This window comes from Mesocricetus auratus, unplaced genomic scaffold (genome assembly GCF_017639785.1).
Source record: "Mesocricetus auratus isolate SY011 unplaced genomic scaffold, BCM_Maur_2.0 Super-Scaffold_15014, whole genome shotgun sequence".
Classification (NCBI taxonomy): Eukaryota; Metazoa; Chordata; class Mammalia; order Rodentia; family Cricetidae; genus Mesocricetus; species Mesocricetus auratus.
The window spans coordinates 62,913,836-62,927,612 of record NW_024429186.1 but is presented as its reverse complement, the minus strand read 5'-3'; the positions used below and the strand labels follow the sequence as shown (position 1 = coordinate 62,927,612).

General features: G+C 39.0%; 1 protein-coding gene across 4 annotated transcripts in view; it reads left to right on the top strand.

Annotated features, from left to right (window-relative positions):
- Akap6 (A-kinase anchoring protein 6) overlaps positions 1–13,777 on the top strand; it is a 441,052-nt gene that overhangs the window by 320,295 nt on the left and 106,980 nt on the right. For all 4 annotated transcript variants that reach the window (XM_040743100.1, XM_040743097.1, XM_040743098.1 and 1 more), the window contains one exon: positions 2,533–2,653. In XM_040743100.1, the coding sequence (XP_040599034.1) occupies positions 2,533–2,653 (121 nt within the window). The remainder of the gene's footprint in view (positions 1–2,532; positions 2,654–13,777) is intronic.

Below are 13,777 nucleotides of genomic sequence, written 5' to 3'. Positions count from 1 at the left end.
GAAGCTTTAACCATATGATTGCCTCCTTAATTTATTCATCCTCTTTAGGGAGTGATGTCTTGGTTGATGCTCAGGTTTTCAGATCTCCCTTTCTCCATTCTTTTCTTCAGTATGATAGCTGAGCAAATGGAAGTTTACATGACCTTGTGCTTTGTTGAATGCAATGGCTAAGTAGAGGGTTTTGGAACAGGCTAACTTGATTGTCCCAGGCCAGTGTCACCTTGAGGACAGCTGTGGTTGTTTTACTTCCTGCTGTCTCTAAGCTTGGTCAGGCCCTGGTGGAATTCTAGCTGACTAAGCCCCATCTCAACCCTCATGGGCCCTACCAAATTCCAAAGAGGCCTGGTGTCCCATGCCGGATCCCCACCCGCACACCCATAGGTTCACTGTACCTGTGTTGCCATGGTAACACTTCTGCCCAGCTTAGCCATTGAACTTCCAGTAACCTTGGAGTCATTTCTTGGAGAAGGTTAGGTAACACAGTGTCAACAGGAGCCTTAATCAAAACTAGCCCCCCACACCTTCCTCTCACCCTTTCATCCTCACTGGGTTCTGCTTGTTCCAAGTGTGCCGCAGAAGACAATCTCTTCTACAGTTCCGAGCAGGAGAGGGAACTGAGGCTTATGGACGTTTTACCTCACAATCAGCCTTTCTCACATGATTTCTCTCTAGGACCTGAGCAAATAGAGAAGGGGAGATGCATTAGAGTATCTGCTCTTCCTGTCTTTACTTGGTTCATGTCCTCCAAGCCCACTTAAATGAAGAACTGGTCATTTCTTTCTTTCTCCCTTTGGTTTCAATATCCCTCCATATCCTACTCCCCAATTTTTGTGGGTCGCATTTCACTTTTCCCCAATTTTTATTGCTAAAATATAGAAGGCAGACGTGAAGGAAATGGTAGCCATAATTTCACATGTATTTTTCTCTTTGTTATTCACAGACTAACTTTGAAATCTTGATGGTTTATTTACCTTCCTATAGTGTTGGTTTGTTGCTGAGTAGGAATACTAATTCAGATTTCCCAAGTGTCCTGGAAACCCCTTGCTACTCAGAGTGTGGTCCGTGGATCCAAAGCATTGACCACACTGGTTAGAAATGCAGAATTTCATCTTCCTCCCCAAGTATGAGTTAGTGCCTCCATTTTTCTAGAATTAAAAGTTGTGCCCACATCTTCATTGAATGTGAAAAGCATTGTTGTAGACCACCATACACCAGCTGAAGTTTGTCCCTGCAGCAGCTAGACATACCACTGGCATCTGAACCCTTACTAATCAGTTCCACAATCAAGAATCTTGGTAATAATGCGAAAACAATTAAAGCAAAATAGGCAGTTCCAGATTAAGTCTTCCCACTCCCAGACCCACCATAAACTTGTTTGACATGTCTATGAAGTATATGGCATGCATTTTCTTGAAAAGCAATGTGACTTAGAGAGACAAGAACAGAGAAGTAATACACACTCCATTGACCCATCCACATCATAGCTGAGGTCACTACTTCATGAGAATTTGCCTCCATTGAGTTAGGTAAAATTGTAGCATTTCTCTTAAGGGTTGTTTGGGGGTGGGAGGACAAAGTCACAGTTTTCATCCTGTACTTTCATTTTCTGATCACAGTGTTTTAGAAGAATCTGGGCTTTACTTATTCACCAGGCTTTCAATAGAGAATCACATTAATCCTGTTAAGCTCCTTATTCTAATGATTTATTTTGTTGAAAACCATAGTGATCCTCCTTTGAATTTTAATGATTGCTGCCTATTCAAAGATTCATTGTTTTGACTTTCTGTCCTTACCTTTGTTTCCTGCATGTCTGTGGGGAACACCTGTCTAATACTGGATCTGCCACTGGTTCTCACTGGCTTACCAGAGTCACTCAAGCCTATCTCTCAGTGTTAAACTGAAATGCTAGCTACTCATCCATGACAATAAATGTAGGATACGCGTTTGCAGAGATAGGCAGATAGACAGCAGGGGGACAGGTGAATGATTGAGTCATTTTTTTCAGGGAAAATAATATTTTTGATTTGTTAGCATATGTTATCATTGTTGAAAATTTAGATAATATTTTTAGGAGTAGACTTATTGAGGTGCAACACATAGGAAATTTAAATGAGAAAGCAATTCAGATTTTGAAAATGCTGCTGTCTTTACCCTAAATCTGTGACTATGAAGACTTCAGCAAGTCACCGATCCTCCATTTCTGTCTGTGAAGTGATACTGCTTCTCTTCAAGGACATAGTCATGGTGGTCTCTTTGTTTAGAAAGGGTTAGCAAATGGGAATCGGCATGGTGTGGCTCAGAAGTGAGTATAGGAATTACATGTAATGCTTTCAAAATCTAGGAAGTAGCTGTGTCACAGCTTTAAGTTCCTACTTTGCCCTCTGTGTAACCATACAGGGGATTTTTTCCCTTCTCTTTTTACAGGTATTCACCTAGGAACATCATGGGTTTCGAAGAATATATTATTCTAATATGAGATTTTAACAACTACACTGTATGTATGCATAATACATTTTTGTGCCTTATCTACAGGCTTCTGGACTTTGATTCAGAATATCAGGAGCTCTGGGATTGGCTGATTGACATGGAGTCCCTGGTGATGGACAGCCATGACCTGATGATGTCAGAGGAGCAGCAGCAGCATCTTTACAAGGTTAGAGCTACCCTTCCCTGCTTTTCCTTTGCTGTGGAAGATCTGATTAGCCTGACAAGTCTCCTCTCTCTCAGGATACCTTTGTGTTCATTGTACGTATCATGGTGTCTATTAGAATTCCCTCCCCCGTCCCAAACTCATTTCCATCCCTAGTGTACTGACAGGCTGCACCGACATCATAATTGCAAGAAAGTTCCCTTTATCACATTCCGTTTTATGTAATTCCAAAGAAGGACAGAGCTTTATCTTCAAGATGAATAGCAATAAATGAAACTGCATTAATAAAAAAAAAGACTGTAACAGAACCAGGATAACATTTAACAATGTGTGTTTTGATTGGAGCACTCAGGTGGATTCGATCCACCCCTTTATACCTTCCCAGAAGAAAGAAATTTGCCTTCATTTTGACTTCTTGTTACCAAAGTACAGGCTTTTACAATCTAAGGTAAGCGAGTGATTCATACAGCAAACCTTGTCATCAAGTCTGTGCAGTTTCAGGTGGCTTAAGAATTCTTGCTTGGAATTCATGTTGATTTCAGGAAACCCAGCTGATAACTATCTATATTACTTCCATGTCTGCTGGTTTCCTCCTTAACCTAGAGTGTTTTACCAATTCTATTTCAATAGTCTTAAGAAGTCCTTACAAAACAATCATGTGATTTTTACTGGGGAAAAAATAAAATGGCTGTAAGATTCACAGTCCCTGGAAAAGCTGTGGGGGAAGAAAGAGGGACTCTCTGCTGAAATATCAGCTGCAGTAAATCTTCCTCATTTAAGCAATTTTTATTGGAGTAATTCTGACAGTTGTCATCCTTGAATTGCTTTGAGCATATGGCATATTTCAAAGAGCAGATTGTGAATCATAAAAAATAAAATTAATAACTAACCACAGAATCAGCAACAGTATAATGACAAGAAACAACTACCCTCTAGCTTCTTAAAAATTCTTAGAGAATAGGAAGTACATTCAAGGTCAAATGAAAGTTATCTTCTTCAATTTTACCATTTTCGGTAAACTTTCTTTAATAAAGTATTTTAACTTTTGCCTCCTCTAAGGAGAGACATATACTTTGATAGTGTCTGATTGACATTAATTATTGTCCTTTGGGAGCCATCTTAGTTAAGAAGAGATATGGGCACCCAAGGGACTCAGTAAATGGGGACATTTTACTCTCTGAAGAATTCTGTCCAGCCCTGATGTTGTTCAGTGACTTTTCTGTTTTCCTGTAAGAGTAGCTGTCGGCACCACCCAAAATCTTTTCTGACATAACATTGTAACAGTTTCCAACTCATATAACTAAAGCTAGGCTATTTCACATCTCCTGTCAGGATCAAAAATTACATCTGAAAAATGCTTACAAATGTATATTAATCTAGTGCTAGAAAAATATTGTATTTCTAAGCCAGTATCTCAGAATTTATTGTCGTTACATTGCCAAGTAACATTTCTTGTCTTCTTGATGCATTTTGTATTTTGCATATAAGCCACTATTTTTCTGAAACACTGCTATTCTTTGTCAAAATCACAGCCATATAATTTACATCACAATTAATAGGAAGTCACTGAATGAAAAAAGCAGTTGTCTTTTTCTGGTGGTTTCCTTGTAAGTGCTTTGCCTGAGAATGCCCACTCTGGCACACTGAGGGTGATTATTCCACCCACTCAGGCCTTCTGGGTTGAAGTATTTTTCCAAACATTTTCCATACTGTGTTGTTTTCATCTGTCGTTATGCTTCTGCTTTTAGGTGTTCAACATAGGCCAATAGTCTCTTTGCATTTGGTTTCTAAAGAAAGCATTACCAAGAAACCGAGGGAAAAGGCTACAGGTGTGCAAGGGTCTTGGCATGAGTCCCAAAAATTGCAGAGGTCTGGAAACTTCCAAAGCAGTCCTGAGGATATGGTGTTAGGAATCCTGTAGAAGTATGGCTTTTAGATTAGGAAAACTGACTGAGGATTAGTTTGAGGTCTTGCCCAAGAATCCCTGGGGCCTCCTGGGTCAGGTCAACATTTCCAATACTCTATTCCTCTGTTTTAATCTGCTTTTTCAGGAATCCACTAAACTGATGACTTATTAGAGAGGAACTTGTAACCTATCGATCAAAGAGAGTCCTGGAGGATTGGAGCTCTTTAATTGCTCTGCAGGCAGGTCTTCTTGGGCTTTCAAATGCCAGGAAACCACTTGATCATCTTTAATTTCCACACTGGCTCCCACCACCCCTGTTTATCAATGCATTATCAAAAGTCTTACTAAAAGTACCACTGGTGTTTGGGGACATTTAGAGTTTGTGGGACCACATCTCCCACCAGAGGAGACAGTTACTATTCTTTTGCTGAAGATCTGAACCCACTTCAGAGATTTCCTAACCTATCTTGCTTAACCCATCTTCATTCCTTTTTTTACAGTGTGTGTGTGTGTGTGTGTGTGTGTGCGTGCGTGCATGTGTGCGTGCGTATGTGCGTACGTGTATGTTTGTGTGTGTGTGTGTTTGTGTGTATGTTTACATTGCACATGTGGAGGTCAGAGAACAATTTAAGGGAGGTGGTTCTTACCTTCTACCATCTGGGAGCCAAGGATCAAACTCATGACCTCAGGCTTGGCACCAAGTATCTCTACCTGCTGAGTTATCTTGCTGGTTCTTTTCATTTATAGAAAGTGTCAAAATCAGGGAAAGTGCCTTGCACTTATTACACACACACACACACACACACACGCGCGCGCGCGCGCCAAGTCTGATAGTGTGTGCTAATGCACACACTATCATCCCAGCTGGAGAATGGCTTTGTGAGAGAGTGCTTGCATGGCCCCTGGGTTCAAACCATAGACAACAATGAAAACTAGAAATGAAGCTCTTAATGGGTGACATAACTGAAAGGGATGACTGTGGGATTTCTAAAGAAACTCTTGAGTTGAGTGAAGGTAAAAACTAAAGAGAGCATGGGCAAGGACAGCCGTCATTCCTCCTATCACTGCAGTCTCTGTTCCTCTGTCCCTAGGTAGCTTGGTGTTCCGTTACCCAACTCTTGCCCAGGCACAGATGTTTGCTTCCAGATTTATGTATTTGTATAGTCAGTCGTAAGTGAGCCCCAAGGTCCACATTTGGAAATGTTAGGTTAGAGGAAAACCTCCGTTTTCTAGTCTCAGAAAGAGAAGTTCACTTAGCATTTTTCATACTAGCTACTGATTTCCTGGTTGTCCCGATTTGCTTTTATATTTTGGTGTCTGCTAGAAAACCACCTACTCTTAAGTGCTAGATGTAGAACCACTCACTCAGCACACTTTCTGAGTAGGATTCTCTTGTTATATGTTGTTTCACCAAAGCCAGCCAAACACAAAAGAACGTGTACAGGGCAAGAATGGCATTTGGTAGGCATTTGATTTATCAATGGCATTTGATACCGATGACGTAGTTTAGAAGCCTCAATACAGTCATAAAGTATAAAGTACGCTTAATCCATTTCTTGTTTCCAGACTGTTAGACATTTAAGACCTCTTTCTTTCTAATTAATTTTAAACTATATCATTTTGAGAAAAACTCGATTCTTATTAAAAATTAACTATTCTCTCAATTCCATTTTCTTTCCAGTTTTGAGACGGTAAGCTGAAGCAGCAGCATATTCCTGCCCCCTTCTCTCTTGCCCTACCTCTGAATAAGAGTCTTCTGTGTATATTTTCTAATAAACACTGGCAGTACCCTCAGCCCAGAAAATACAAACATCATCCCTTCTTGTTTTTTTTTTCCCCGAGTCAAGGAGAAATTGCTCCCTCTCTCTCGCAGTCTTGCTCTTCGTTCTTTCTACCTTCCTAAGTAGGACAATTTAATTTGTCAAAAGTAACCACCGTGATTTTGAAAGTTCAGCTCCTATTTGGACTAGAGTTACGAAGCCAGAATTCATAATCACAGGGAGCTGTCACTCTGATGGTCTGCTTGTGCATTAACTATTAATGGAGAAATATTTAAAAATCCACTTGCAAAGGAAAAGCTCCTTTTTTTTTCATTTCTGCAGATCAGAGGTGGCATTATTCTAGGGCTCAGGGAAACCTAATCACCACCTCCCATCCTACACATTTTATAGACTGAGTGACCTGGAAATAGGTCATCGATGGGAGAGCTGAGCTGCTGCTGTGCTGTTCTCCGAGCAGTCACCCACCACTCACTTCAGAAAGCTCTCAGGGTCTCCCTCTCTGGACCGCCTGACCCCCACCAGTTCTATGCTACCTATACAGCACAGGGGGCAGAACTTGTCCTAATCCTGTGTTGATGTGTGATGCCAAAGGCAAGCTTAATCTCAACATCCAAGTTGGAGCCTGGCAATTATTATAATGGAGCAAGAGTTATTTTCAGATGCAGAGATAGATGTGAGCCTTGAATGAGTCCCTTAGCTGTTCCTCATCAGTCCTATCATATGATTTCCAGGGCACTAAAAGGAACCCTTCTAGATATAGTCTAAAACAAATAAGCACCAAGACTTTACTACCAGGAAATTTACAGCAAATTTCTTTATACTTAATTTAGAAACCTTGTTATTTTATTTATTTATGTTTATATATTATTATTATTATTTATATATTTATTGTATAGTTGCACATTTTATGGAAACAATACAAGTTTTCTTTATCTTTCTTCATTAGTGTATTTTCTAAATGTCCTGTTTGTAAAAGGAAAAGATCTATTCGCTTCACTTAATAGCTACTGAACATATTGACTAATATTTTATGTCTATGAAATTCAGATTGTTAATAATCTTCATGAAAATAAAAAATGTTTAAAAGATATAGCAAATGCAGAAGCATATTCCCGTGGTCTCCGTTACAAGAGGATCCTGAGTGGGGGGAGGGGAATCACTTCAATCCTGTTAGTAGGACTAAGCAACATAGCAAGACCTCATTTCAAAAGAACATTTTAAAGTGAAAATACGGATCAGAACTGGGGAGAACCTGCATAGACCAGAGGCTGCTTCTATGGGAGGAGTTGGTATTTGTGACACAGCTGTATAGCCTGTAGCATCCTCCACAGCTGTAAAGGGAAGTTGCTTGGTGACAAAAGCATAGGAGATGAGCTCACTGCACACTACGCATTGTCCATGAGAAAAGTCATAGTAGTTCCTTTAAAGAAGCTAGGCTCAATGGACACGTATACGTCACTTCTTAAGAATATTTATCAAGTATTTATTACAGGTAAAACTGCAAATGTAATATCTGCAACCCCTGAACTAATTAATTCACGGTTCAGTGCCTTAGTTGTCAAGTACATTTCAGAGCACGGATCTCACCAAGAGATTCGCACTGGTGAAAGTTAACAGAGCCAAAGAAAGGCAACAGGGGTGAATTAAAGTAATAGACAAATGAACCGGGAAGAAAACGCTAAATAAAAACCCAAGCAGCATTTGAGATGTAACAATGAGAGAACTGACTTGGAAGTAATTATTTAGAGGAAACAGTACAGTATGGAGGAGTGCAGTGAGATGTGAATGGAGGGAATGTGGGGGTGTGTTTAAGAGGCATTGCGACTTTAAAAGAAATGTGTATGAAGTATGATTAGATATTCAGAAGAATAAGAAATATAGAGTAAAAGAAGATAAATGGGACATACTTGGCTTGTTATTTTACAACGATTGATGCCAAAATGATGTTGTCATTGCTATGAACTGATCATAGAAAACACATTAATCACGCTATGCCTATATTTTATAAACTCACGGATATCAACCCTCTGGGATAGATTCCTTTCTTTTTGCTCTAGACTGAGCTGGTCTAAATAATTTCAGATGTTGCTTGATGCTCTCATGGCTGAAGCTGCGTTCCCCAAACTGTAGTGCATATCTGCTTCATGGTTCAGCCTGTGGCTATCAGGCTTAGGGGTTAAAGATATCCACCACATTTATTTTTTATATGTTGCCTTATAGAATAGGAATGTGAATCAAAAATTGAATTCTGCTGGTTAGGCTTCATATGGGGTTTCAGTACTGGATTTTACATTTCAATTTTGATTGTACCAAATGAAACAAACCACTAGTCATTGAAGCAGTCAGAATAGAATATACCAGAGAGAAGAGGCACACCAGCTTCATGATAATTTTTTATCTCGTTCCTAGTTGATTAATTGCATAGCCTAATTGTATGTTACATTAAAACTCCATTAAGATAAGAAAAATATGCTTAAAATCATTATAATTTTTCAAATAACATTGTCTAGTCACTTTTAAAGTGGCCAGAACTGATCCAGGAATGAGTTTGTTGTTCCATTTTTATTAAAGTTCAAAGTCCTTACATTGACTGTCACATTAATTTGAGCATTGATAAATCACTGTTTGATATGGATACTCAAATTTATATTTTTCTCTTTTTAATTTGAGAGAGGGTAAAACTCTTCCTGGAATGTTTCGGGAAAAAATAGACGAATGTGGTTCCCAAACAACCTGCAGGAAACAGTTTCTCCGGGATCCTGAAATTCCTATTTGATCCACTTTTTCTAAGAGGGGTCGGGGAAGAGGGATGTTAGGAGCGACTAGTGTGCCAAGAAACAGTTGGCTCTGTGTGGAGGGCGAGGAAGGGAAGCCTGGCCAGCAGGCTCTGTCTCCAGTGGTGAGCCGCTGTCCGGAAGGTGCGTTGGCTCTGGGGCTGGCCTGGTGGAATTGCACTTCTCTCTCTAGGCCAGAGCGGATCAAACAAGCTGTGGGGGAAAATTTCCCTCATTTGCATCACTTCTAGACAGCCCTGTCGTACTCTTTGCTGACAGGAAATCACTGTCTTTGTCACCTTTTCTCAGGGCCCTCCTTTTGGCAGAGATGGGCCATGTGACCACGCTTAATCACAACAACAGGGCTGGCTGGAGACTCTGACATGTTTTCCTCTGCAATTCAATAAATGGGATGGAGGAGTCAGTAGGAAATGACTACATTAATTTTAGAGTGAAAAGATAATTAACACTTGAAGGCCTGATGCTCTTTGAGAACCTATAGAATTATTCAAATCAAAGTTATTTTATCCCAAACTTGTGAAAACTATCGCTTTGACACAACTTTTTTTTTGGGGGGGGTGTCAGTTTGGTTTTGTTTCAGTCTTGAACAGTGAGAGCTGGGCGCATTGGAGGGAGAAGGGAAAGACTGTGGGGAGAAGGGAGATTTAGATGTGAGGACGAGAGAAGAGTGCAGAGAAAAGGAGAGGGACTCACTGCAGGCGTTAGCTGTGTTTGAAAAAGCAACTTAACTGGGCTAACCCTTCAGCATTTGGGGCCGGAGGCTGGAGCATGTAAAACACTACTTAGATGATATGAATAGGACACTGGCAAACAAAAGCAGCAGTGTGTTCCTAGAAACGGTGCTTAAAGGAGTTTCCTTGGCAACAGAAATGCAGTTCCAAAAGTAGACAGAACTTTCCTCAGAAAACATACTATTAATAACAACCTTCCGGAACAACTTGGAACAATTTGACGACTTGGCAATAGGAACGCCAAGTGTTCAGCAAATTAATCTCACACACAGAGTTTATATTTCTCTTGTCTGTGGTTTTGCCGGACCCTGCCTAAAGATCACTGCTTTTCAGTAGCACGAAAGTGAAAAAGTGTTTCTAAATGCTGTCATGGAAAAAGGAAACCAAAAGAAATCTGAGGATCCAACATCACTGGCCAACAATTGTGTTCAGCCTTTGGGAACCTACCAAGAGATCCTAGTTTGGGGAGACAAGTTTATTCGAATGAGAGCTGCTACAGGAAATCACACACTTTAAACACCCACTTAAATTATTCTTTCCAATAGAGATCTTCCTAGAACCTGACTTGAAAGTGTTAACAGCATATCTGAGCAATGCATATAGTGATATATACATTACTATATAAACGTAATGTATATAGTGATATATACATTACTTATAAATGTAATGCATATAGTGATATATACATTACTATATAAACATAATGTATACAGTGATATATACATTACTATATAAACATAATGTATATAGTGATATATACATTACTATATAAACATAATGTATACAGTGATATATACATTACTTATAAATGTAATGCTAACAATGAACTGAGTGTTATTTTTCAAAGCATCCTCATCTTGGCCTCATCTTGGGTCTACTTGGCCAAAGGGAATCATTTGAATTCTCTTAAAGACTGCTTGCCAGCCGAGAGTGGAATGTTCCCCTCCTCCGACCTTTCTTGAATCCTTGGATGTAAAGGTTAAAAGTAATCAATATCTCATTGTGCTGCTTGGTTTCAGGGTAATAAGTAATAACCATCATGTTAAATCCAAATGATTCCAGATTGCACCTAAATGAGCTGACCTGTTAGGGAGGTGGCATTAATTGCAATCAGGATAACAAGTAGGGTTTGCTAATAAAAGTTTGATTTAATTGCTAAAAAGAAAGAGAACAAAACAAAATTTCAATCTTTAACTTTTTGAGAACTTTTACTTAATTGAATGGAAATATAGTATCTATTTCTATGTTAAGCTGAGAGTTTGTAGATTTCTATAAAAGTCCTAACAAGAAAGGCCGTTTGTCTCACTGTCGTCTTTGGCTCCCAATGCCCAGTGAAGCATATGTATTTCAGATAAATGATTTAATGGAAATGTCATCGACCTGATTTTTTTAGGTAGTTCTAAATTACTTCTATTTATAGCTTATATTCATAGTTTCACTAATCTGGTTTGGAGCTAGAAAAATTAAATGTTATGTGATTAAACTTGATAGACTACTATGATATGAATTTGGGCTTGTTATTTTGTTAAAAAATAGTACAATATCAAAGCTTAAAGATGAAAACAAGTGTTCTCATTTACAAAGGGATAGTGATGTGAGAAATATAAGAATTAGGTTTAATGTTCCATGTAATTATATCAGGAAGGTATTGGTTATGATAACCTTAATCAAAAATACTATATTAGATATAATGCAATTGAATCCCAACACTTTGTCATTCTGATGATTCTGTGTTTTTATGGCTTAGTAGAGTTTAACGTATGTGTTTCTGAAGTGTAAAGTAGAGACCAAAGCTACAGAGGCAGTAATTTTGTTACTTCAGAAGACATTCTAGAGTTTGTTCAGAATAGGTGGTCAGCCCCAGGGGAATTATCTAATCCCAGTGCTTTCTCTTGTGAATTTATTATCCTGTTTCCATTTGCCTTTGTCTTACAACCATGTCTCGCTGTCCAAGGAAGATGATTTGTGAGGTGTGTTGTGCATCTTTGGAAGACTAGAAGTGTCTTAGCTCTACTGTCTCCATTCTCAAGTGCTTATGTTCCTTGCATCTTAGCCCTAAGATTCATTTCTTTGAAAATAATGAATGACCTCTTCTAGATGCTGTTATTTGAAATGAATGCCAATCTTAAAATCTAGTTTAGAGGAAGGCTACATAGAGATAGTTGTGTTGATAGAGTGAAGCCCTGGGTTTGTTCTTAGGCACTAAGTAATCAGGCATGCTAATCCCAATATTTACAAAAAGAGACAAGAGGATCAAAGGTTCAAGGTCATCCTAGGATAAATAGTGAGATTAAGGTCTGGCACCTGGGCTGCATGAAGCTCTGTCTCAAAAATAAAATGTAGTTTGGATGGAAGGACACTAGAAACTGGAAGGAACTATGGGGGGGGGGGTAAACAGAAGATATCCAGAAAACGTGTCAAGTGCAATTTTCCACTTTATCACTTGATAAAGAGGGAGACGTGTTTATGGGCGTGCATGTGTGTTTGAGTATGTCATGGGTCATGGGATGGGAGTACCAGCTGGGAATTCAATGTTGAGTCATAGGAAACTATGAGGGGCCCATCCTAGCCAAACCACAGCAATCTTCAAAGAGAACATGATGGATTTGACATGGAAAGGTTACATGGAAACCTTATGGCTTTCACGGCACCTTAGCACTCCAGGGAAGTCCTATATCTGTCAGATTCAGAAAAGCTAAAACTGAAAATCTTTATTTTAGGGGGAGACACACTAAAGGCAGGAAGATTCAACCTTGAACCCTGTTATCACTAAAGAAAGTTCCCAAGGATGTGTCCCTAATATGGAATAATATCCCACAGGATGCCAATTGTGAAAAGACCATTTGCCAGTGCTGCCAAGGAAGCAATTTCAGTTCTCAGAAATGGGAGAATTCTTTAGCATATTTTTAATAATGTGGGTATTTTGAAAGCTCATACATGCTTAAACTAGGCATCTCTGTGACACTGTATCCCTAATGAGGTACTCAGGGGTAAGACGCGAGAGGAGTGCCATTTCTGCTGACCTTAGTTCATTAGTATAAGACACAATACACACATACACTCACATCTACATATGTGTGTATATACATATATTTCTTCTGAAGGAAAAAAGCCACCAAGTTAATACCCTAGTGATTTTGGGTTTATTTTGGTCTTACAACTAACCTTGTTGCACAAGCTAGGGCATTTCTCTAGAAAAGCATCTATACATCCCAAGACTCATCTAAACATACTATTCAGCTGCTTTCCCTAGTTGATTCCATATGTCTGTAGACATTTGCATAAAAAATTTATGATTGTGATATTCCTCTTGTCATGTTATCCATTAAAAACGGAGATGCTTGTGGAGGAAGTATGCACAGAAATGCATTTATGCACACACATTTGCATATGGGCACACACGTGTATGAGGTATTAATTTGTTTAATTAAAAACGTCTTTCATTAGAATTGAATCTAGATGAAACCAGAGTCCTTGGACTCAAGGCATTTAAAGCATGCATATATAAATAAGTACACAAAATTCCTTCATATATGCCAAGTTTTTAGTCAGGAGTACATTTCTTTTGTTACAAATCTTGGCATATTGGATTTTACTGCCTTCCTTACAACAGCACAATTCCTTTTAATACTCATAACTGTCTCCCAAGAAAGCTCCCTTCCAGATATTACACTGAACTCTTTAATATGAATTAAATGCATACTTTAAGCAATGGTGGCAGATTTAGACTTGGTAGACTAAGAATGAGCAATCAGTGGCAGGTGGGATAGCCAGGGGTTGGGAGTAAAGATAACTGTTTGCCAAGCCTAAAGCTGAGTTTGCCCCCTACGACCTATATGGTAGAAGTAGAGAACTGACCATCACTCACAAAAGCCTTAGCATGTTTGTGCATATAAACAATAAGTAATTATAAT